Source organism: Indicator indicator, chromosome 1 (genome assembly GCF_027791375.1).
Source record: "Indicator indicator isolate 239-I01 chromosome 1, UM_Iind_1.1, whole genome shotgun sequence".
NCBI lineage: Eukaryota > Metazoa > Chordata > Aves > Piciformes > Indicatoridae > Indicator > Indicator indicator.
Window position 1 is genome coordinate 57,059,345 of NC_072010.1, and position 19,803 is coordinate 57,079,147.

Below are 19,803 nucleotides of genomic sequence, written 5' to 3' on the forward strand. Positions count from 1 at the left end.
TAATTCTTCTTTATAACAGACAAATCTCTAAGTTTATTGCTTATTTGCAATCTCCTAAGGATGGAGACAAAGCTACAGCACTGGAAAAGGCCCCATAGTAGCTCTATGGTCCTTGCTCTCAGTATTTCTTTAGTTCAAGAAACACAGAACACATAATTGTCTTGGGGTAATAGCCCATCTAGATAAAATTTCCTTTCAGGGTCTGTGCCACACTGCTTTACGTATCCATGGGATATGATTTCCTCTTTCCAGTGTCTTTATGGCACTTTTAAAATCAATCTGCAACCTTCAGCTCCCATTTCAGCTCCCACAGCTTCTAATAACAGGCATGGGAAGAAAGTAGTAGCAGGGCTTAATAATTTAGCTCAATATCATTTGACTTAGTATTCTGGCCTGGGGAAAGATTGCTGGACTTGCTTGTGTTTAGTCTGATGATCTCGGTGTCCTTGAAGCACCAGTGGAAGGAAAAGTCAGCATCCCAAAAGGTATGGAATCTGAGCTGATGGCTAAAAAACCCTAACAACTTTGTAGGATCTAGTAAATTATTCAGTGTAAGCTGGCATCTTATATTTTGAAAAAAAGATGAACTATGTCTCCTGTCTTCGGTATGTCTTTTCTATTTGAAAATAACATCAGTAACAGCTCAAAGCACACAGTCAGTCATGCTCAGCCAGCAACTCTGCGCGTTGTGTGCTCAGTGTATGGCACGAGGAACATAAGAAGATTGTGTAGAGTTAAAGGCTATACTGTACTATATCCCTGCTGGGTGACAACAGTTAAGAATATGCAGAAAACTGGAAGTCTTCTGCTTTCCCTCACTTACATAAGTTAGGTTTTAAAACCAAAATAATTCTTCTTGCAGTGTACTTCACAGTGGGAGAGAATCGCTTTGGTTTGGTGCAGTAAAAACGAGATGGAGCAAAAATGCTTTAGCAAACCCTGTTTCAAAAATCCTGATTAAAAAATGGCTCAGTTGATAAAAGAGCTGGTGGTGTTGCTGATTACTGTGTGTGGACATCTTGTGAGGGGGTGTTCCCAGTTACTCTAGCTGTCAGGCTGTGATGAGAAGTGAGGGGACTTCAGTTTGGGTTTTCCAGTGAAAGGCAGGTGGATTTGGAAAGATACATGAGGACTATGACCTGTCAGAGCTGAGACATCTTTCCCTTTTCTCTCTTCCCCCTCTTCAAACTGTTCCAGCCATTCTCACCAGAGTGGGGCTGGAAGCTGCAGCTGCTTAATTTCACTTGAGGCTTATGTTCAGTTGTTGTTCAGGGATACTCACAATGTTTTCTTGGAGAATGGAACCTGCAAAATCCACGTAGTGTGAAATGAGAGTGAGAAGCAGTGTTAGGGCACATGTATGGAGGGCTTGGTCCTGGCTCCCTCTAGTGCATGCATGTGGGCAGAGGTATGTCAAATGTCACATTTAAAATACAAATGCAGTAATTGTGTGTAAATACCTACTTCAGAGACCTTTAACAAAGCTTTAAATTATTACTCCTGTAGCTAGTGAGCAAGCAGTACTCAAGCAAGCAAGGAAGCTGTTACCTGCTCAACTTCACTCACAGGTAGCTGTAAGATTTTGCAGAGGATGGTCTGTCCTAGCATTATGTGAGGAAGATGTTATTCTGAATTCTGGGACTGAATTTCAGTTTTGAATAATGCAAACACCTGCATTGGGAGGACTTAACATTTCTAAGCAGAAAGTCTTACTGTTGGTTCGCTTATGTGTATGCTTCGGTGAGTCCTACAAGGATAAAAGGTTAGGACTCAGCCCAAAATTAAGACACCTAAGTGTTGATGTCTGAATATGGATGTCTGCATGCAAGCTAGAAGTTTAAGTATCCATTGTAGACTGTGAAGTTTATGAGCATAGCCAGATGAAGTCTGGAGAACAGCCTGTCTTACCTTTCAAAATTCATTCAGGTCTTGGTTCAGTTGCCTAAACATGTGTCTACTGATGTTTAAGAAGACTGTCCTGAGATAACCTTGGATGTCTAGGTTATCCAAGACATTTTGACAAGCTTGACAGATGCAACAGAGGACCTGTAGACAAATCTGCATGCTTCTGAACTGGCAGCTGGATGACAGGCATGAGACCTTAGCCCAAACAATACTAAAAGCCTGGTGAGCAAATGACCTGAGCCTGCAGTGGGTGATCACATGAAGTGATTTCTAGGCTCTGTTGGCTCCTTGGCTGTTGTATCACCCCACTGACTGCAGCAGGAGGTTCAGACACCAGCATTTCTCTGATTTAATGTGTCCTCAAGCTCAGTGGGTGCTTCCTTAGTTCTTGGTTATTACAGGGCAATTACACATTCCAAATGAAAATAGACTTGCTCACATCACTTCAGTGCAGAATAGCACATGGCTTTTTTTTCTCTAGCAATGAAAATGGGCCACAGACTGATAGTATAAAAATAGCATTATAGAGAATGATGCTTAAAGATGTTACTTAGTGCCAACATCTTTCTAATGGTTACATGACCTTTAACCAAGAAGGAAAAAAAATAAAAGGCAGATGAAGTGGAACAGCAAAATAGTCATAGACTGAAAAAAAATAAAATAAATGTGATCAACAGGGTGTCTCATGCTAAGGCTTGTGATTTATCCAGCACAGCTGTTTTAAATTATGCTTCAGTGTTCACACTAAACTGGGTGGAAATTATGCAGATATTAATTATGAAATCATTCTGTAGCCTTCAGTTTTGTCAAAATCTGTGAAAATACAATGAAACGAAAATAAAATAGTTACATTCCATTTGAGTGCCAAGAACAAAAGGACAATTAAAATATTTGCCCTGGAATTAAAAAAAAAAAAAGTTAACATAGAATAAAATACAAAGATGCCAAATGCTTAATGGGGCTTTGAGATACTGCATGTGGCAGGTCCCTCTGGAGGGGGGGGAGCTGAGACATGCAGAAACTGAATACCTCTCCTTGCCAAGGTGCCCACAAAGGCAGCCACCACTCCCAAAGGAGGCAAATTCTTCTTAAATTAAAATGTGATGTGGCGACCTACTCAAGCTAATTTCTCTTTCTACAAAAGCTTGCAAATATTCCCTGTGACCCCAAAAAGGGCTTCCTCTCTAGTCCACCCATCTAATCCTGGAAATCCTTCTGGCTGGTTAGAGGGCTGTCCTCAGTGCTGCTCACAAGGTTTTTTGTCTCTCAAGTTCCCTTTCTTCCTGTGGAAACCTGCTGATCTTGAAAACAAGAGTAGTACTGCAAGGAGAAAATTAATTGAAAAGTCTGGAAGGTAGTAAGAAATGGCGGTTTTGGTTGTTTAAAAGCAAGCTTTTGAGAAAGAAAGTAGGAAAGGAAAACAAATGTTATTTACATCTTTAGTACTGGTATACAACAACATTACAAATAAGAGCCTATGCAAAATTCCCGTTAGTCATTTGAAAAGCTTCAATTGCAGCTTGCATGGAAATGGCAGAATAGGTAGGAAAGCACTTCTGTGGTGAATAATAAATATCTAAACAATTTTGGTCCTTTTTTGTTGACTAAAATGTTGGTATAAAAATTCTAGTCCAAGGCACAGTTTGAATTGAATGTAGCCAGAGAGGTCAAAGGGAACACTAAGAATTTCTACAGGTATATTAATGGTAAAAAGAAGACTAGGGAAGGTGTGGGACCCCTCAGAAAGGAAACAGGTGAAATGGTCACAAGTGACCTGGAACAGGCTGAGGTTCTCAATGACTTCTTTACCTCAGTCTTCACTGCAATGGCCTCCAGCAACACTCCTGGAGTCATGGAAGATAATGGCAGGGACCAGAAGGAAGGACTGCCCATCATAGGTGAAGATCAGGTTCGTGATCACCTGAAGAACCTGAAAGTGTTCAAGTCCATGGGACCCGACAGGATACCCCCACGGATACTGAGAGAACTGGCAGATGAGGTTGCTAAACCCCTCTCTATTATATTCTGAAAGTCCTGGCAGTCTGGGGAAGTCCCCACTGACTGGAAAAGGGGAAACATAACTCCCATTTTGAAAAAGGGTAAGAAGGAAGAACCAGGGAACTACAGGCCAGTCAGTCTCATCTCTGTGCCCTCTGTGACCATGGAGCAGATCCTCCTGGAGGCACTACTGAGACAGAAGAATAGTGAAGAGGTGATTTGGTACAGTCAGCATGGCTTCACCAAGGGCAAATCCTGCCTGACAAACCTGGTGGCCTTCTGTGAACAGGTGACAACATTAATAGATGAGGGGAGAGCAACTGATGTCATTTACCTGGACCTGAGCAAAGCCTTCGACACTGTCCTGCACCACATCCTGGTCTCCAAACTGGTGACACATGGGTTGGATGGGTGGACCACAAGATGGATACAGAACTGGCTTGATGGCTGCACCCAAAGAGTGGCTGTCAATGGCTCCATGTCCCAGTGGAGGCCAGTGACAAGTGGAGTCCCTCAGGGCTCAGTCCTGGGACCAGTCTTGTTCAACATCTTTGTTGGTGACATGGACAGTGGCATTGAGTGCACCTCAGCAAGTTTGCTGATGACACCAAGCTGTGTGGTGCAGCAGACACGCTGGAGGGAAGGGATGGCATCCAGAGGGACGTTGACAGGCTGGAGAGGTGGGCACAAGGCAGCCTCATGAGGTTCAACAAGACCAGGTGCAGGGTCCTGCATCTGGGTCGAGGAAATCCCAAGCACAAACACAGGCTGGGCAGTGACTGGCTGGAGAGCAGCCCTGAGGAGAGGGACTTGGGGGTGCTGGTGGACAAGAAGCTCAACATGAGCTGTCAATGTGCACTTGCAGCCCAGAAAGCCAACCAGATCCTGGGCTGCATCAGGAGAAGTGTGGACAGCAGGTCAAGGAAGGTCATTCTCCTCCTCTATTCTGCTCTGGTGAGACCCCACCTGGAGTACTGGGAGGTGGTAGAAACCCTATCCCTGGAAGTTTTTTATGCCAGGCTGGATGTGGCTCTGAACAACCTGATCTAATGTGAGGTGTCCGTGCCCATGGCAGGGGGGTTGGAACTAGATGATCCTTGAGGTCCCTTCCAACCCTAATAATTCTATGATTTTATGATTCTGTGTAGATGCTGGAGACTTCTGTCAGGCTTGCATGCTGAGTTTTAGATGATGTGATCATTTACAAGGTGCCAGTGGGAAGAACTGGAAAAGTCTGGTTTTGTTTGGTTTGGTTTGGTTTGGTGTTTTGGTTTAGGTTTCTTTGGGGTTTTCTGGGAGTCTGGGGTTTTTGTTTTTTTAATTCTCCCCTCACACACAGCCACCCCTATAGAAGTGGCCTGAAACCTGACTTCCCCTGATAGCCTGGTAGGTGGCAGTGTCGCATAACAGGAGCAGTAAAGCACAGGCAAACACTTCTTTTATGTAACAAAAAAATCAAGACGTATTTCCCTTTCCTGTTATAGACTGATTTTCATATAATTGTATATAAAAAAAGTATTTATGTTTGATATGATAACTCCTTTGTGTTCATGCTGCCAATTATTCCACAAATGATACTTTGAGAAATTGAGTAAAAAGTCTTTAGGCGTATTTATTTATTACTTAAGCAGAGGAAAAAAATTCTGAGGTCAACTTGTTTTGTAGACATTTTGGGGAAAAAGCACACACTCACAGCTCATGTGAGTCTTTTTTTTTTCCATCATAAAAATTTAACAACACAGTGCCTGTCATGACTTTCAGCTTGAGGCAGAGATTTTTTAACTTTGACTTCATTTTTGGTGCAGTATTATCTGCAGTGCCACACAGTCCTCTGTCTATTTATGTGAGAGTATTCAGTTAAGAAGAATGTTAAGGAAGCAGTAAGCAGTCAAAAGTCAGGAATATTAAGATTTCCTCAGAGAAGCTGTAAGTATAATAAGTTTTATCAAACTGGCATAGGTGTCCTCAGCGCAGTATCTGATGAGTAACCTTGATGAACATAATTGTGGTACCTTTCCGCATTCGAGTTCAGTTCTGGGTGTTGCAGTGGACTGTCCCATGCTTGGAAGGGAGTCTGAACTGGAGTGCCAGGTTTTGGAAGAGGAGGGTTCAGACTGGTGCCTGCTGCTGGGAAACCTGCAGAAGTGCCAGCCAATCCTTTGTATGCAGTGACAGTGTTCACCTAAAAAGGAGGCCATATGTGTAGTGGCAGCCTTAGTTTGCATGATTTGTGCATGCATGATGTGTAAGAGAAAAATGTAAAGCAGGTTTTGTTACAACAACAAAAACAAAAAAAAAAGATAGGTAAGGACACCTAGGAAAATGCAGGTTTGGAGAAGTAACAGCCCTACGAGAGCACTTTCACAGGTAATAACTTCTGCCTGGCCTTTCACTCCTTTGTGCTCTCAGTTCCTCTGCATAAGCCTATTCTGGCATTTCTAAAATTCAAGAAGAGAAGAGAAATGACCTGAAAATAAGAAGTAAAAAGCATGTAAAGAAGTAAAAAGATGATTGCAGTATCTCAGACCTGCTGAAAGGTAAAATTGAGTGGCTGTTCAAAACAGGTACTTTATGCATGCTCCTAAAATATTACAGCAATGGTTTTCTCATTTCTATGTAGTCTGTCTGCTGCCAGTGAAATTAGCTAAAAATAGATTTTGATAGACTATATTAAAGGATGTTATGATCAATTTTTAGCACTGCATTATTTATTACTTTAAAGAAGAATAAATAAAGCCAGATTGCTTTCATTTTTAAAGCAACTAGTCCTGTTTCTTCAGAGTGAGTAAATACCTATTAACTTAAATATTATACATTATTACTTGATCGAAATGCATAAGCATGATAAGGAGATGGTAGCACAAGTGGCTTTGGACTTTCTTTCAGGACTTTGTGAATATTAAATGAGAGGAACAATGCTGTCAAATCCTTGAGCCCTCTGGGATGCCAAGGTTGCCTTGATCATTTCTTTAGATCATCATGAAGAGCTGGATTCAGACACACTCTTTGTTATTACACCCCAGTGACCAAGAAGCTTGTGCCTGATAGAATGAAAATGTGCTAGTAGATGTGTCCATTTCAGCATGAATGTCTGACCCTCAGCAATTTCCAGAGGCCTATTATCAAGATATGGGACAGGCAGAACTGGGCACACTCAGATTTAGAGAAGAAAAGAGAGGATGGAGCAGGGCAGCGGAATTACCATGGCAGGGCATGAGCTGTGATAAAACCAAACAAGTAGGACTTCCACCCCTCAGGAAATACCTGATACCCCCTGTGTTAGTCACTGTATGGTCAGGCAACTGAGGAGATCATCTGTGACTTAGACGTCTCACCCTTTATATACACAAGTCAGAGGTCACCTTATTGATGAGCAAAGTAGACAAATGTATTAGGGATGCATTGGGATAATGGAGAAGCAATGTGATAAAAATCCTCCTTCATACCTGAATCAAAGAGAGGTCTGCAGTTAGTGAGAAAACTTAAGCACATATACATTAGATCATAGTATGCTGGGAACGAGAATGAGGTTTCTGGCCATCGAGAGAAAAGGAGCAGCAAAGGAAAGGAGCCAGAGACAGTGACAGAGGGTGGAGCTCAGTGTGTGGTTATGAAAAGTGATTGTTTCAGCAGTGATACCAGGGATAACAAACTGCTTTCAGCAGGTCCCTCCAACTCTATTAGTAGTTCCTTTAGGTTTTGTTTGGGGGTATGTTTATTCAGAGTTTTTTTCTTCACAATGTTTGCAGATGACTCTGTAGGAAGATGACACTAGTTTTACACAAGTGGAAACTGGTGACTCTGAATTTGAAAGTGGAAAGGGAGAAATGAATGAGGCAGGCCTGAGGTTAGATGGGTGCACGAATGTGCAAATGTATTCACTAGAGAGGAGGAAGGGAGGCTCTTGCAGCAGTGACAAGACCTTTGATGTAGTGCAGACACTATACCAGGAAGAGACTTCCAGTTGGGGATTACAGCTGGTGCCAGGAACAGTAAAAGGGGCAGGATGACATGTAAGATGGGAGGGATGAGGTGTGTGTGCTCTAGCACCTTTCTACCCTGAGTGTTGGGAGCAGGCAGGCTGCTTTTAATGCAAGTGAGAGTTAGAGCTGGCTAAGCTGTTAAGCGGTTGAGGACAGGGCAAATCCCATCCTTTGAAAAAGCTGTAGTGGGAGGGGATTGGAAAAGTGGGGTTTGGACTAGAAAACTTGAGTTGGTGCTTTGTGGATATGCTGCTGCTGAAGTCATGGAGAAATAGGAGGTGAAAAAAGTCCATCCCTAAAGCTATGTAGAAAGTATGATCAAGCATAACCGATACAGTAGTGATTACTCTCAGTAAATGTTTGATTAAAAAAAACAACAACCTGATTTATTTTCAAGACAAAGAACAAGGTGCAAGCCAACAATGAAGATTCTAAGAGAAAATGAGAAATAAAGAGATAGAAACATTTCCCAAAGGCATGGAAAAATATAAATAGTCTTGGGTTTCATGTCAAAGGGAAGAAATACTTGGTGTTAGTTTTATTTTTAGAAAGCAGGAGAAGTTATGAGACAGCCTGATATGAGCCAGCTGTCTGAAAATATATGTAGTTTTTAGTGCATACCCTAGCTATATCTGACCAGTCTGCTACTTGAGCAAAAAACATGAAAGCAGAAAATGTCACTTGTGGAAAGATTCATCTGCTCTGACAGAGGTGTCTAAAAGTTAAATACCTCAGTGTGAACTGTTTGCTGCAGACTCTTATATTTGGTGGGTAGGGAAAAAGCATCATGAGTTCATAATCTGCCTCACTCTGAAATGGGGCAAGAACTGGATGGAGGGCCAGGCCCAGAGAGTGGTGGTGAATGGTGCCACTGCCAGCTGGCAGCCTGTCACTAGTGGTGTCCCCCAGGGATCAGTGCTGGGCCCCATCCTGTTCAATATCTTTATTGATGATCTGGATGAGGGAATTGAGTCCATCATCAGTAAGTTTGCAGATGACACCAAGTTGGGAGCAGGTGTTGATCTGCTGGAGTGTAGAAGGGCTCTGCAGAGGAACCTTGCCAGGCTGGATGGGTGGGCAGAGGCCAATGGGATGAGATTTAACAAGGTTAAGTTCAGGGTTCTACACTTTGGCCACAACAACCCCAAGCAGCACTACAGGCTCTGGACAGAGTGGCTGGAGAGCAGCCAGGCAGAAAGGGACCTGGGGGTGCTGGTTAATAGTAGGCTGAACATGAGCCAGCAGTGTGCCCAGGTGGCCAGGAGAGCCAATGGCATCCTGGCCTGCATCAGGAATAGTGTGGCCAGCAGGAGCAGGGAGGTTATTCTTCCCCTGTACTCAGCACTGGTCAGGCCACACCTTGAGTACTGTGTCCAGTTCTTGAGTACTGTGCCCCGCAATTCAAGAGAGATGTTGAGGTACTGGAATGCATCCAGAGAAGGGCAATGAAGCTGGTGAGGGGTCTGGAGCACAAACCCTGTGAGGAGAGGCTGAGGGAGCTGGGGTTGTTTAGCCTGGAGAGGAGGAGGCTCAGGGGTGACCTCATTGCTGTCTACAGATACCTGAAGGGAGGTTGTAGCCAGGTGGGGGTTGGTCTCTTCTCCCAGGCAGCCAGCAACAGAACAAGAGGACACAGTCTCAAGTTGTGCCAGGGGAGGCATAGGCTGGATGTTAGGAGGAAGTTCTTCACAGAGAGAGTGGTTGCCCATTGGAATCGGCTGCCTAGGGAGGTGGTAGAGTCAAAACAGTAGAAGCAAAACAGTATTCTTGAAATTCCTGTTATCCAGTTATGGTTGTAGGTAATGCATTAATTCTGTAAACTGTATCAAGTAAAGCAGTGCATGTAGTAACCTGGGTGTCAGAAAACAGCTCACAAACGTGGGCTTTCCACCTTAATTTAAAAGAGTCTCCATTTTGCTTTTTAATTCCTGAGACAGAAACTGATCACAAATGCCTTTGATGAGGAAATCCCAGGCTGACATTGATTTGTCTTCTGCATAACATGCGTTGTTGTCCAGGGAGAAGCTGAAACCATTGGCAGTAACATCTCTTTTGGTTGCCATTCCCATGGATGACATTTCAGGACTGTATCGCCCTTAGGAGCAGCCCTGGCTGCATTTCAGGATGTTCTATGTTGCACAGCGGTGTTAAATGACCACTGTGGTCATTCTGTGGCTCTGAAAGTAAAGGTCTAAAAGAGGTATGCTCTGATAAAAAAGAGATAAAAAAATGTCACCTCTAAAGAGCTGGAAAACTTGGAAGAGCAAATGCTTCTTGGCAGTTAGAAAAGTAGTTTGCAGAAATCCAGGTTCATTCCGTATTACTAGTTTCAGTGAGGTATAGTAACACTAGCACAATTTTAGTGATTTTAGTCTAAAGGGTAGCCAGCTTTCTGGCACTTCAAATGGGTACCAAGCAAGAAGGCAATGGAGAGGCTGTGTCTGTGACTGCCTCAAAAAAAAAAATCCCTTTTCTGTTATTAAAGCTTACATACATTACTTCCCCAGACCAGGCCAGGCCATTCTCCTTATGCTAGCAATAGTGTTCTTGTTAGATCTCTTACTGCAGCAGCAGCAGGTATGTTTTCTGGCACATCTGTATCCACACCTGTGGAACTTACCTGTACAGAGCATGGTAAAATGCTTTCCCATGCTTGACCTGTCAACCTTTGTACATGGGACAATGCACACTCATTGGACAGTGTTGTTTTTCAGTTGCACACTCACTGTGCAGTCTTATTTTTCAGTTGTTTTACATGTTTACATAAAGTATGGTTAAAGTGTCAACACATACCGAGTTGCTGTGAAATGCAATGATACAAAAGTCTCACTGCAAACACGACAAGCCATATCTATATGCATTTCTTCTAACAGCAGTGAACATGAAGGTTGGAACTATTTACAAGTAGCAAGAGAGCGCAGACCCTGTAATGAGTGTTCAGAGATCTTGCTTTGTCAGTACGTTCTGTACAGCTTCTCCTTTTTCAGCATGCAAGCGATGGAGCAATTAGCAGCGATGCAGACTTAGATATCCTCCATCTTCCATCACGGTTTATGACTTCATTTGCAGATTAAACAGAAGAGGTTCACAGTGTGTTTTCCATATTAAGTAGTTTAGCGTTTTATGTGCTTCTGTCAGACACAGTGAAGAAGTTGCAGCAGCTGATACATGTGTATGTAGCTGTGGCAGAGTTGTGATATCTTTTGAGAAATAGGGTGTGAACATATAATTAAAGACTATGGGATATGTTTTACACTTTGTGGCTAAGGTTTAAAAAATGTAAAAAAAAAAAAAAGTAGTTCTGCGTCTCTGCACTAGAGAAGCTTGTTCTGATGGAGAAGAACTTGTTTGGTTTTTTTTTGTTTTGTTTCTTTTTGTCCCCTGGGAGGACTCCTACGTGTACTAGAAATAGCCAGGGTGCAATATGCCCTAGTTACATCCCCTGCACAAGCAGCATGGCAAGGACAATGTGGTGGGAGCACGCCAGCTCCATAGCCATTGGCAGTGGGAGAAGCATGGTGAGGGAAGCTCCAGCTGCTCCTCCTCTGCCCACAGCCACATAAACAGGACATGCTCATGCACAAAAGGAAAGTGTTTGCATTGTCTTTGCTGTTTGAAAGTTTTGAAAGTGGGGAGAAATGGCAGGAATAGGGATGGTGTGGTGGAAGTCCTTACCTGGAGTCTGGCACTTGCCAGAGCAGGGCAGAGAAGGGATCCCTATTCTTTCATGATGCCCAGGGCCCCTCTGTCCTGCCTGGTACGTAGCAGGGCAAGTTGCACGTGCATTAATCAAAGCGCCAGAGGGGTCCTACCCTTTTCCCAAGAAACAGCCTGAGATTAGGCCCTCCTTATTCTTTGGGGCACACTTTGGGGCAAATGGGAGCATCAATCTTGTGTGGCTGTTTAACCTTTTAGGACGTCTCACCATAAGGGGCAGTGATGTGTCTCTCTAGATAGGGAGAAAACAAGCTATAGAAAAATGCAAGTTTATCTCCTCAAAAGTTGGCAGACAATGTAGGCAGCTGCAGTGTCTAAAGTTCTCTTCTTTTTTTTTTTTTTTTTTTTTTTTTTTTTTTTTTTTTTTTTTTACACTGAGTAGATTTGTGTCCCATTAAATCAGACCTTAGGTTCCCTTAAATACACTTGTGCGATTATGTCTAACCCAACATAACTAAAGCTGCTTTATTAATTACATTGACATGTTGGTTTGTAACATGCTAAAAATAATCAGTGCTCATAATCTTGGTCACTTCGTATTTTCAGCACGGCTACGTTCTATGTACGTACTGTCAAAGTACTGTGCTGCAGATGGACCAGGGTTATCACAGGCAGGGCTTTATTATTTCAGCAAAGGCATTTCTTTGTTATTTCAATAGGAAACAGAAGATAGGCACTAAGCAAACAAACTCACAATGGGTGGAAGTTCATTAAAAATATATGTCCTTGTTGTACGTATGATGTATTTAGATGCTAAGCCCTTTGGAGCATCAGGTGTTTGTACTGTGTCATTACAAGGGGGCCCCACGTGTCACCAGATTTTCAATGCTGACGGTAATCAAAGATGACTTTGGCATGCTGGCAAATTAGGGGGATCAGGGAGCTGTGTACAGAGAGCAAGTTTGCCCAGGGAGGTGGTGGGGTCAGTGTCCCTGGAGGTGTTTTAAGAGGCACTTAGTGCTATGGCCTAGTTCATTAGTTAGGGTTGGGTGATCAGTTGGACTTGATGATCTTGGAGGTCTCTTCCAACCTGGTTGATTCTGTGATTCTGTAGTTGTGAGGCATGCTAAGATGCGACTGGGCAGTGGACTAGGACAAGGTCCTTCCAAGCAGAGGCAAGCATGTTTCCTTTTTGGTGTTCTGTATGTCAGAGGTAGTATGTTGCTGAAATTATTTTCAAAACATCTCTTTTTTTCCCTTTTTCAGCAGCAGTCTAGTAATACAGAAGTAGGTCAAAGTGCTGTCATGACTGTTTTGCATACCACTTACAAATACAGCTTAAAAATACACTGCCTGCCAAATTAAACAGGAAGAGCAGACAATGCATTCTAATTCCCAGACTTGTGCTTAAGTCTGGAGCATAGATGAGCAAGGAGGTGATAAAACATCACACCACTGGCTTTGAACATCACCGTCACTGACACCCGTTTCAGGCAGGTGATGGGAATCTGGACTATTTTCCAATACTGTGAGCAGGCTGAGTCAGTTGCTGGGCACATTGTGCATTTAACCTTCCCTGTACTGGAATTGTGAGAGTGTGCATCTGTATAGATGGTTGCTGCACCCTCAGTTTGAGACACTGTGGAGGTAAAACAGCAAGGTTAGTGACTAGCCTGGTGCACAGAGGTACTGTTATAATCAAGCCCCTGGATCCCCTGACATAAGGAAGCATGAAAAAACCTCTCAAATACACTGACCTTCAGATAATGATTTTTTTAGGAAATAAGGAGCTGCTAGAAGTGCACTGAAGAGACACTTCAGCTTCTTGAAACCAGCCACCCCAGTACATTTTTTTGCTTGCTAACAGTGAGGGGCCCTGCCTCCACTGTTTCCCCTCATTGTTATTATACTGTGGGAACTAGAAAATTGCACCAGGCACCGATGCACTTTTGAGCTTCCTCAGGAGGCACAAGACTGCTTCCCATGGCTGCTGACAGCTAGGGTGCTGGGGGTGTACACCCCACCTATGGCCAGACCCTCCCTTTGTGGCCTTGGTGCCATCGCTGGTATTTTGTCGGATGAAATAGCCCCTCTGCCTGTTCACACGGGAGGACATGCATACAGGAGGAAGACAAACAGGTTTGTGAAACCCAAACGCCTCCTGGGCAGTGTGACGATGCAGGATGCTGCCCAGTACGGGATGCTGCCCAGTATGAGCTGCCCCTGAGCTTAGCTAGTGTAGCACCGTCTGTCTGGGCAAACTGCTCTCCCCCTGTCACCTAAAAGCACGGTCACACTTTCCTTTCTCTCCACAGATAATCCTGAAATAGCCGGCAGGAGCGGAACGGAGTGTCACGAAGCCTCCCTGCGGACAGCCAAGCATGGCTACTGTACATACTACCCCGTCTCCTCCTTTCTAGAGTTGCCACAAACTGCATGCTAAGTCAAGAATTTGTTCTTATGGACAAATCACAAACTCGAAAAAGCTAGTGCTGCTATGTCATATATGAATATTAAATATGGTATGCTTACTATACTCCAACCTAAAATAGTTAACTACCTGAATACCAGCTGTGATGTTTCAAGACATAAAAGGGTAATGTTTAGTTTTAAAGATTTTCTAAGCATAGTTTAATTCTTGAAAATATTGTCTTTTCTCCATAACTATACCCTAACGGAAATGGTCCAGTCAAGTCAGTCTCATGAGATTCAGTGTTCATGAATCTTTCGAGCTCAGCAATAAGTAAGTTGTATTGGCTAAAAACCTATCCCAGTTGCAGGTTTAATTTTCACCTGAGCTATGATTGGAGTTTTTCTTCTCGGTTTAAAAAATAAAAAAAAGTAAATTAATCTTGGTTTTGCTCCCTTAGTGAGTTGATTCCAAGACAGTGGAAGTGAAACGCAGCCCAGTGTCCTGCACGTCACCCTGCCAAACCTGAGTATGTTTAGCCAGAAGTCCAAAATAAAGCACAAATTCTTTAGATGCACATGGTTGGTGTTTGACCTGTATGGAGAAGTTGCATTTGAATCATAGCAGAATAGCAGAATAAAATTTAAAAATTTTGCACAGTATGAACTTCATACCCCTTTCAATCCCCAAAAGAACAAAGTCTTGAGAATATTATTTTACAAGTGTATTTATAATGTTTTTAAAAGAGACTTTGCAGAAGTGCCTAAATTTTGTCACATCAGACTTGATGAAAGTGAGCCTGATGCCAACAGTGAAATCTCACCGGAAGCAAATAATCTTTCAAGCTCATAATCAGGTTACCAAAAAGATCCAAGCTGTTAAGGAGTTACTTCTAGACATGTAAAATCAATCAAACAAACAAACAAAAAAGACCAAACTAAGAGAAGGCGAAAAGGAAGGCTGTAGATGACGAGATTTGTATGACATGCTGATTTAATTAAAATTCAGTTGAGTCACTGAAACTTCATAGGTGACTTTAATCTAGACTATTAACTGAACACTAAGAATGTAGAATGAGATTCAGTTTAGTAAATCATTACTGTATTTGCATTTTTTTTAAATTGGATGATAAGACTGTAACCAGATTAGAGTGGAGAAAAAAAATAGTTAATTGTTTTTCTTTAAAAACATATTTTATGTCACAAATGTATGAAGATATCTTTAATACAATTATATACATGTTATATATACATACATACATATATATGGATGAAGCAGATTTTAATGTTGTTTACTTTTTTAAATACTTTGTTGATTTAGAAGGTAATTATATATGTATAATTAAATTTTCATTTGTTTGATTTGAGATTTGTTTCAAGCACTATTGTACCAAATATTTCATATTTCACATTTTATATGTTGCACATGTATCACATAAATGACATAGTTTTTAAATTATTGTTTAAAAAACAAAACAAACAAAAATATAGAACAATACAGCTGTTATTAATGGATATTATGTATAATTGTTTGCAGCATAAGTTTTCTATGTGGACATTATTAGTGATTGCAGTATTTTAACTTAACCTCTTCAGATTGATTGTAAACTATTTTAAACTTTGGCAGTGCTGCCTGTTCTGAACCGACTGAAGGCACTAACCATGTAATTATTTGTCTAGGAAATTATATTTTCCAGGCTAAATCTTGTTTGTCCGATGTCTAATTACTCTCTATTTATATATATAAAGCTGGAGGTTTGATCATCTGAAAGAAAGGAAGACAGAAAGAAAGAAAGAAAGAAAAACTGATCACAATTCGATTGTAAAATTAACATAGTGCTTGTAACGTTGCGTTAGTTTTAATTTGTGGAAAAATAATGTATCTTAACTTGTTACTTTAGCAGTTAAGGTATCACCATTATATACTATTAAAACACTAATATTTGTAGACTTTCTCAGTCATTATAACTAGGTAGTTGACACTGCAACTTGCCTATATCTGTCAAAGTTGTTTTTATTTTTTTATAATAGTTAATTTAGGCATTTGGGTAGCGTATTGTATAATACTAAATGGTAAATTATCCATGTTTAAATATTTTATGTAGATAACTCTTCAAGACATTGTTATGTGTGAACTTTTTATGTTTCAAAATAACTGTTATTCTATGTTTTTTACAATCAATCCGATACTACTATTTTTTGCCCATGGATGATGAAGCTTCAGAAACATCAGGTCTTTCATCCAGATAAACTGACAGACAAAAAGAGAAAAAAAAATGTATTTTTAATAAGAGATCCACTTTCCGACTTTATGACTTTGTAATATTCCTGAAAACTGTACAAGTACAAACCTACGCTAACAGTAAGGAGGCAATTACAGAGATGTGCAAATACGTGTACAACAGATTCTGCATTTTATTTATTTATAAAGTAATTGTATAGACTATTTCAAAATTTGGGAAGATCTAAAACTATTTTTCTGTATAAATATTATTTGCCAAAACTTTGTTTATATTTAAAGGGAAAGGAAAAAAAAAAAAGTCTAATGAAAATTATTAAATTTTAGATGCTTTGCTTAATTAAAGAAAAACCCAACAAAGAAAACCCCCTAAAAGAACCATGAGATGGGCCAACACAGAGACAGTGAATACTGTAGCTGGGACATGGTTTCAAGTGACTTGAGATGTCTCAGTGTTTATTTTCTTCAGAGGACACAGCACCTCACCAAAATACCTTTTAGTTTGCCTCTCTCATCCAGCATAATTGACGGCACGTACAATGAATATTTCGGTAACAGTTAAAAGAAACCCCTCCATTCACTCTTTTTCAGCATATAACTACTAGTGCTCTGTTAAATAGCCATTCTATTTCTGTTGTGACGTTAAAATTCATTCACCCAATGTACAACCACTGAAATAAAAGGAAGCATTTTAAAAGGAGAGCAGAGTTGGGGTGATCCTTTCTTGTGGTGCGGCTCTGGGAAGAGGGGACTGAGGTAACAAAAACAGCCAAAGAAATTAACCAAAAGTGGAGGAGTTTTATTTTCATTTTCTTTTTTTCTTTTTACTTTTCATTTTTCTTTTCTCTTTCCTTTACTTTTTCTTTATTTTTTCCTTTTTTCTTCTTTTTCTTCTCCCTTTTTCTTTTTTTTTCCTTTTTCCTTGTGTTTCCTTGTCTTTTCCTTTATTGTTTTTCTTGTCTTTTTTCTTTTCCTTGTCTTTTTCCTTTTCCTTTTCCTTTTCCTTTTCCTTTTCCTTTTCCTTTTCCTTTTCCTTTTCCTTTTCCTTTTCCTTTTCCTTTTCCTTTTCCTTTTCCTTTTCCTTTTCCTTTTCCTTTTCCTTTTCCTATCCTATCCTATCCTATCCTATCCTATCCTACCCTACCCTACCCGAAATAGCATGTTCAAGTAATAAATCTTTAAGTACAAACCCCAGATGCAGGATACAGGCAGATGCTGTAGAAGGAAGCATGTACTCTTCTGCTGGAGGCAACATGCCGAGGACACAGCACTGCATGGCTTTAGCCCCAGTCATTTTGTGCCCTTTCTGCCTGCCTGTGCACGCTGGAGTTCAGGCAGGCAGTGGTTATCTCAGCAGTGTGGTTCACAGATGCTTAACTATTGGGATTTACTCTTTTTTTTTGCCAGCTCATCCTCTGCACTCTTTTTTTCTTGCCTGTATCTCAGAGTATTACACCAATAAATTATCTCTCATCTACTAGTTCCTCTGGGTAGAGCAGCATCACAGAGTACTTGGTGTGCCCAAGGGCAAAGACTGCCTGGCAAGCTGGTGACAGAGGAGAGATTAAAACCACTGGCTTCTTGGTTTCTTGACACCAGCTTCTCTGCTCTGTTTTTTAAAGATGCTTTAGAGAAAGGAACTACAATTACCATAGAATCAAGAAGAGTTTGTGTCATAAATTTGTATGCATTTCATCAGCATGGGGCTGGTTTGAAAAGAGATGTCACAACTGATTTGGAAGACCACCTGGTCAACCAGTCAATTTGGATGTGCCACAACAGTACTGAGCCAGAAGCCTGCTGGGAACAAGAATGTGGGATGAAGAAGAGATAGAGGGATGGCTTGCAGGGACAGAGGAGGGCTGGAGCTAATGGAGGGCTGCAAGGGCATTGTAGAGCAGAAAAAGCAAATTATTCAAATTCATCTCCCAATGATTCAGGAGCAGAAACCCTGTCTGCTCACAATACGTATGTAAAACCCCACCCTAGACAGTTGTCAGCTGCCAAGAAGGGTCAGGATATGTCAGTTTGTTTTTTTTTGTTTTGTCTAAAAGCTGCTTTGTTTCATGTCAACTTTGGCGCTTTTTTTGTCAGCAGAGAAGCACTTGTGGGAGCCATGAGGTTTCAGGAGCCACACCACACCAGCAGTCTTTGTACACTTCAGTGTACAGAGCATATCCCCTTCAGATAATGTCAGCATTTCCAAAATGAAGCAAGATGCTGCTTCCAGAGAAGAGGCTTTAGAAACCTTTGTTATCTCCCACACAGGTCCTCATGGAGGGACAGTGGCCACAGCTTTGGTGCCAAAGGCTGCTCCCCTCAGTCCCTTGCACCAAGCCAAGCACTGCAGCAGCATTGTGTTGCTCAATATCAGCGTTCTCTCTCAGAGCAGACAAAACAGGTCCGCACTCAGTGCTTGGCTGTGTCACATCTCTGGCTCCACATAGTGTAGCCATGACTATAAGGCATTCAGTATGTTTTGCTTGGTTTTCAGTTCAAAAGACTGAAGTAATCTGAGGGCCAGGGAGGTTTGCAGCCCACTGGAATTAATAGCAGGAAACAAAAGGGTATGTGACATTTGAGGGGTTGGAGCCTGCTGGGATAGCTTTGTATGTTTGTATAAAGCAAAGGAAGACAAAAGTGGTTCAGCCTTGCCCATGCTGCATTTTGGGAGTGTCTGTTGAACAACCAAAACAGCAGCTGGGTTTTGTTTCAGGAAGAGTTGTTTCACTCCAAAAGAGAACCTAGGAACAACCCAACATTTTCTGTATTGCGGGTGATGACGGAAAAAGCTGAGTCTTCTGCTAGTAGCATTTGTCACATGAATCCATTGTACCCAAAAAAAATGCCTTGCCTGGAACTGCTGAAAACCCTGGCATCTGATCATACACATACCATGCTCTTTATGCCTGAAATAATTTCTCTAGCCAAGCAACCTGCTTTTATGATGTCATGTAATTGACAGTTCTGGAAGCCTTTTTGCACAGGTCAAGAGGATTTTTACAGCTGGCATGGATGTATGTGAGGGCAATACTGTCTCACCTGTTGCATTAAAGCAGTTAATATTGCTGGTATTTAATGTATTTGAGCAAATAGTGATAGGTATAGAATATATAGTTAGATTACATGTGAATTAATAAATTACAGAAATGTCTTATGAGTTCTTGCTCTAATTCTGCAATTACAGAAACCATAGAAATTGTAGGAAGTAAGTTACATGATTCATTACATGAAAAGACCTTCTGCTGTAGCAGGGGGAAAAAAAAACACTGAGAAATGTGAAAGGAGGATACTGGTGAGAGCTGCTTATGCAACGTTGTGTGGCAGTTGCATTATTTCCACCAAAGCTTCTTCAAGAGTAAGGCTTTATGATGTAGGAAAATGAGGACAGGAAAGATGGCCTGCTCTTCTCATCTTCAAAGAGATGGATTTGGATACTACTTTTAAGAAAAACAAATTCCAGTGAGTGTCCTCCTTAGTCTAATTGTCACAAAACAGTCAGGGTGTAGCCTACACAGTGAGTGGTTCCTCAGAGAGTCACCAGACCAAATAGATGCTGGGATGTGGTGGTGACAAGGGTGACCACAATGGTGTGAGGTTCACCCGGTAGGA

At 41.5% G+C, this 19,803-nt stretch overlaps 1 protein-coding gene across 10 annotated transcripts in view; it reads left to right on the plus strand.

Annotated features, from left to right (window-relative positions):
- The window catches only part of MBNL2 (muscleblind like splicing regulator 2), a 78,386-nt gene extending 63,328 nt beyond the window's left edge, over positions 1-15,058 (plus strand). For all 10 annotated transcript variants that reach the window (XM_054380788.1, XM_054380777.1, XM_054380798.1 and 7 more), the window contains one exon: positions 13,859-15,058. In XM_054380788.1, the coding sequence (XP_054236763.1) occupies positions 13,859-13,986 (128 nt within the window). In that variant the 3' untranslated portion in view covers positions 13,987-15,058. The remainder of the gene's footprint in view (positions 1-13,858) is intronic.
- The last annotated feature ends 4,745 nt before the right edge of the window (positions 15,059-19,803 follow it).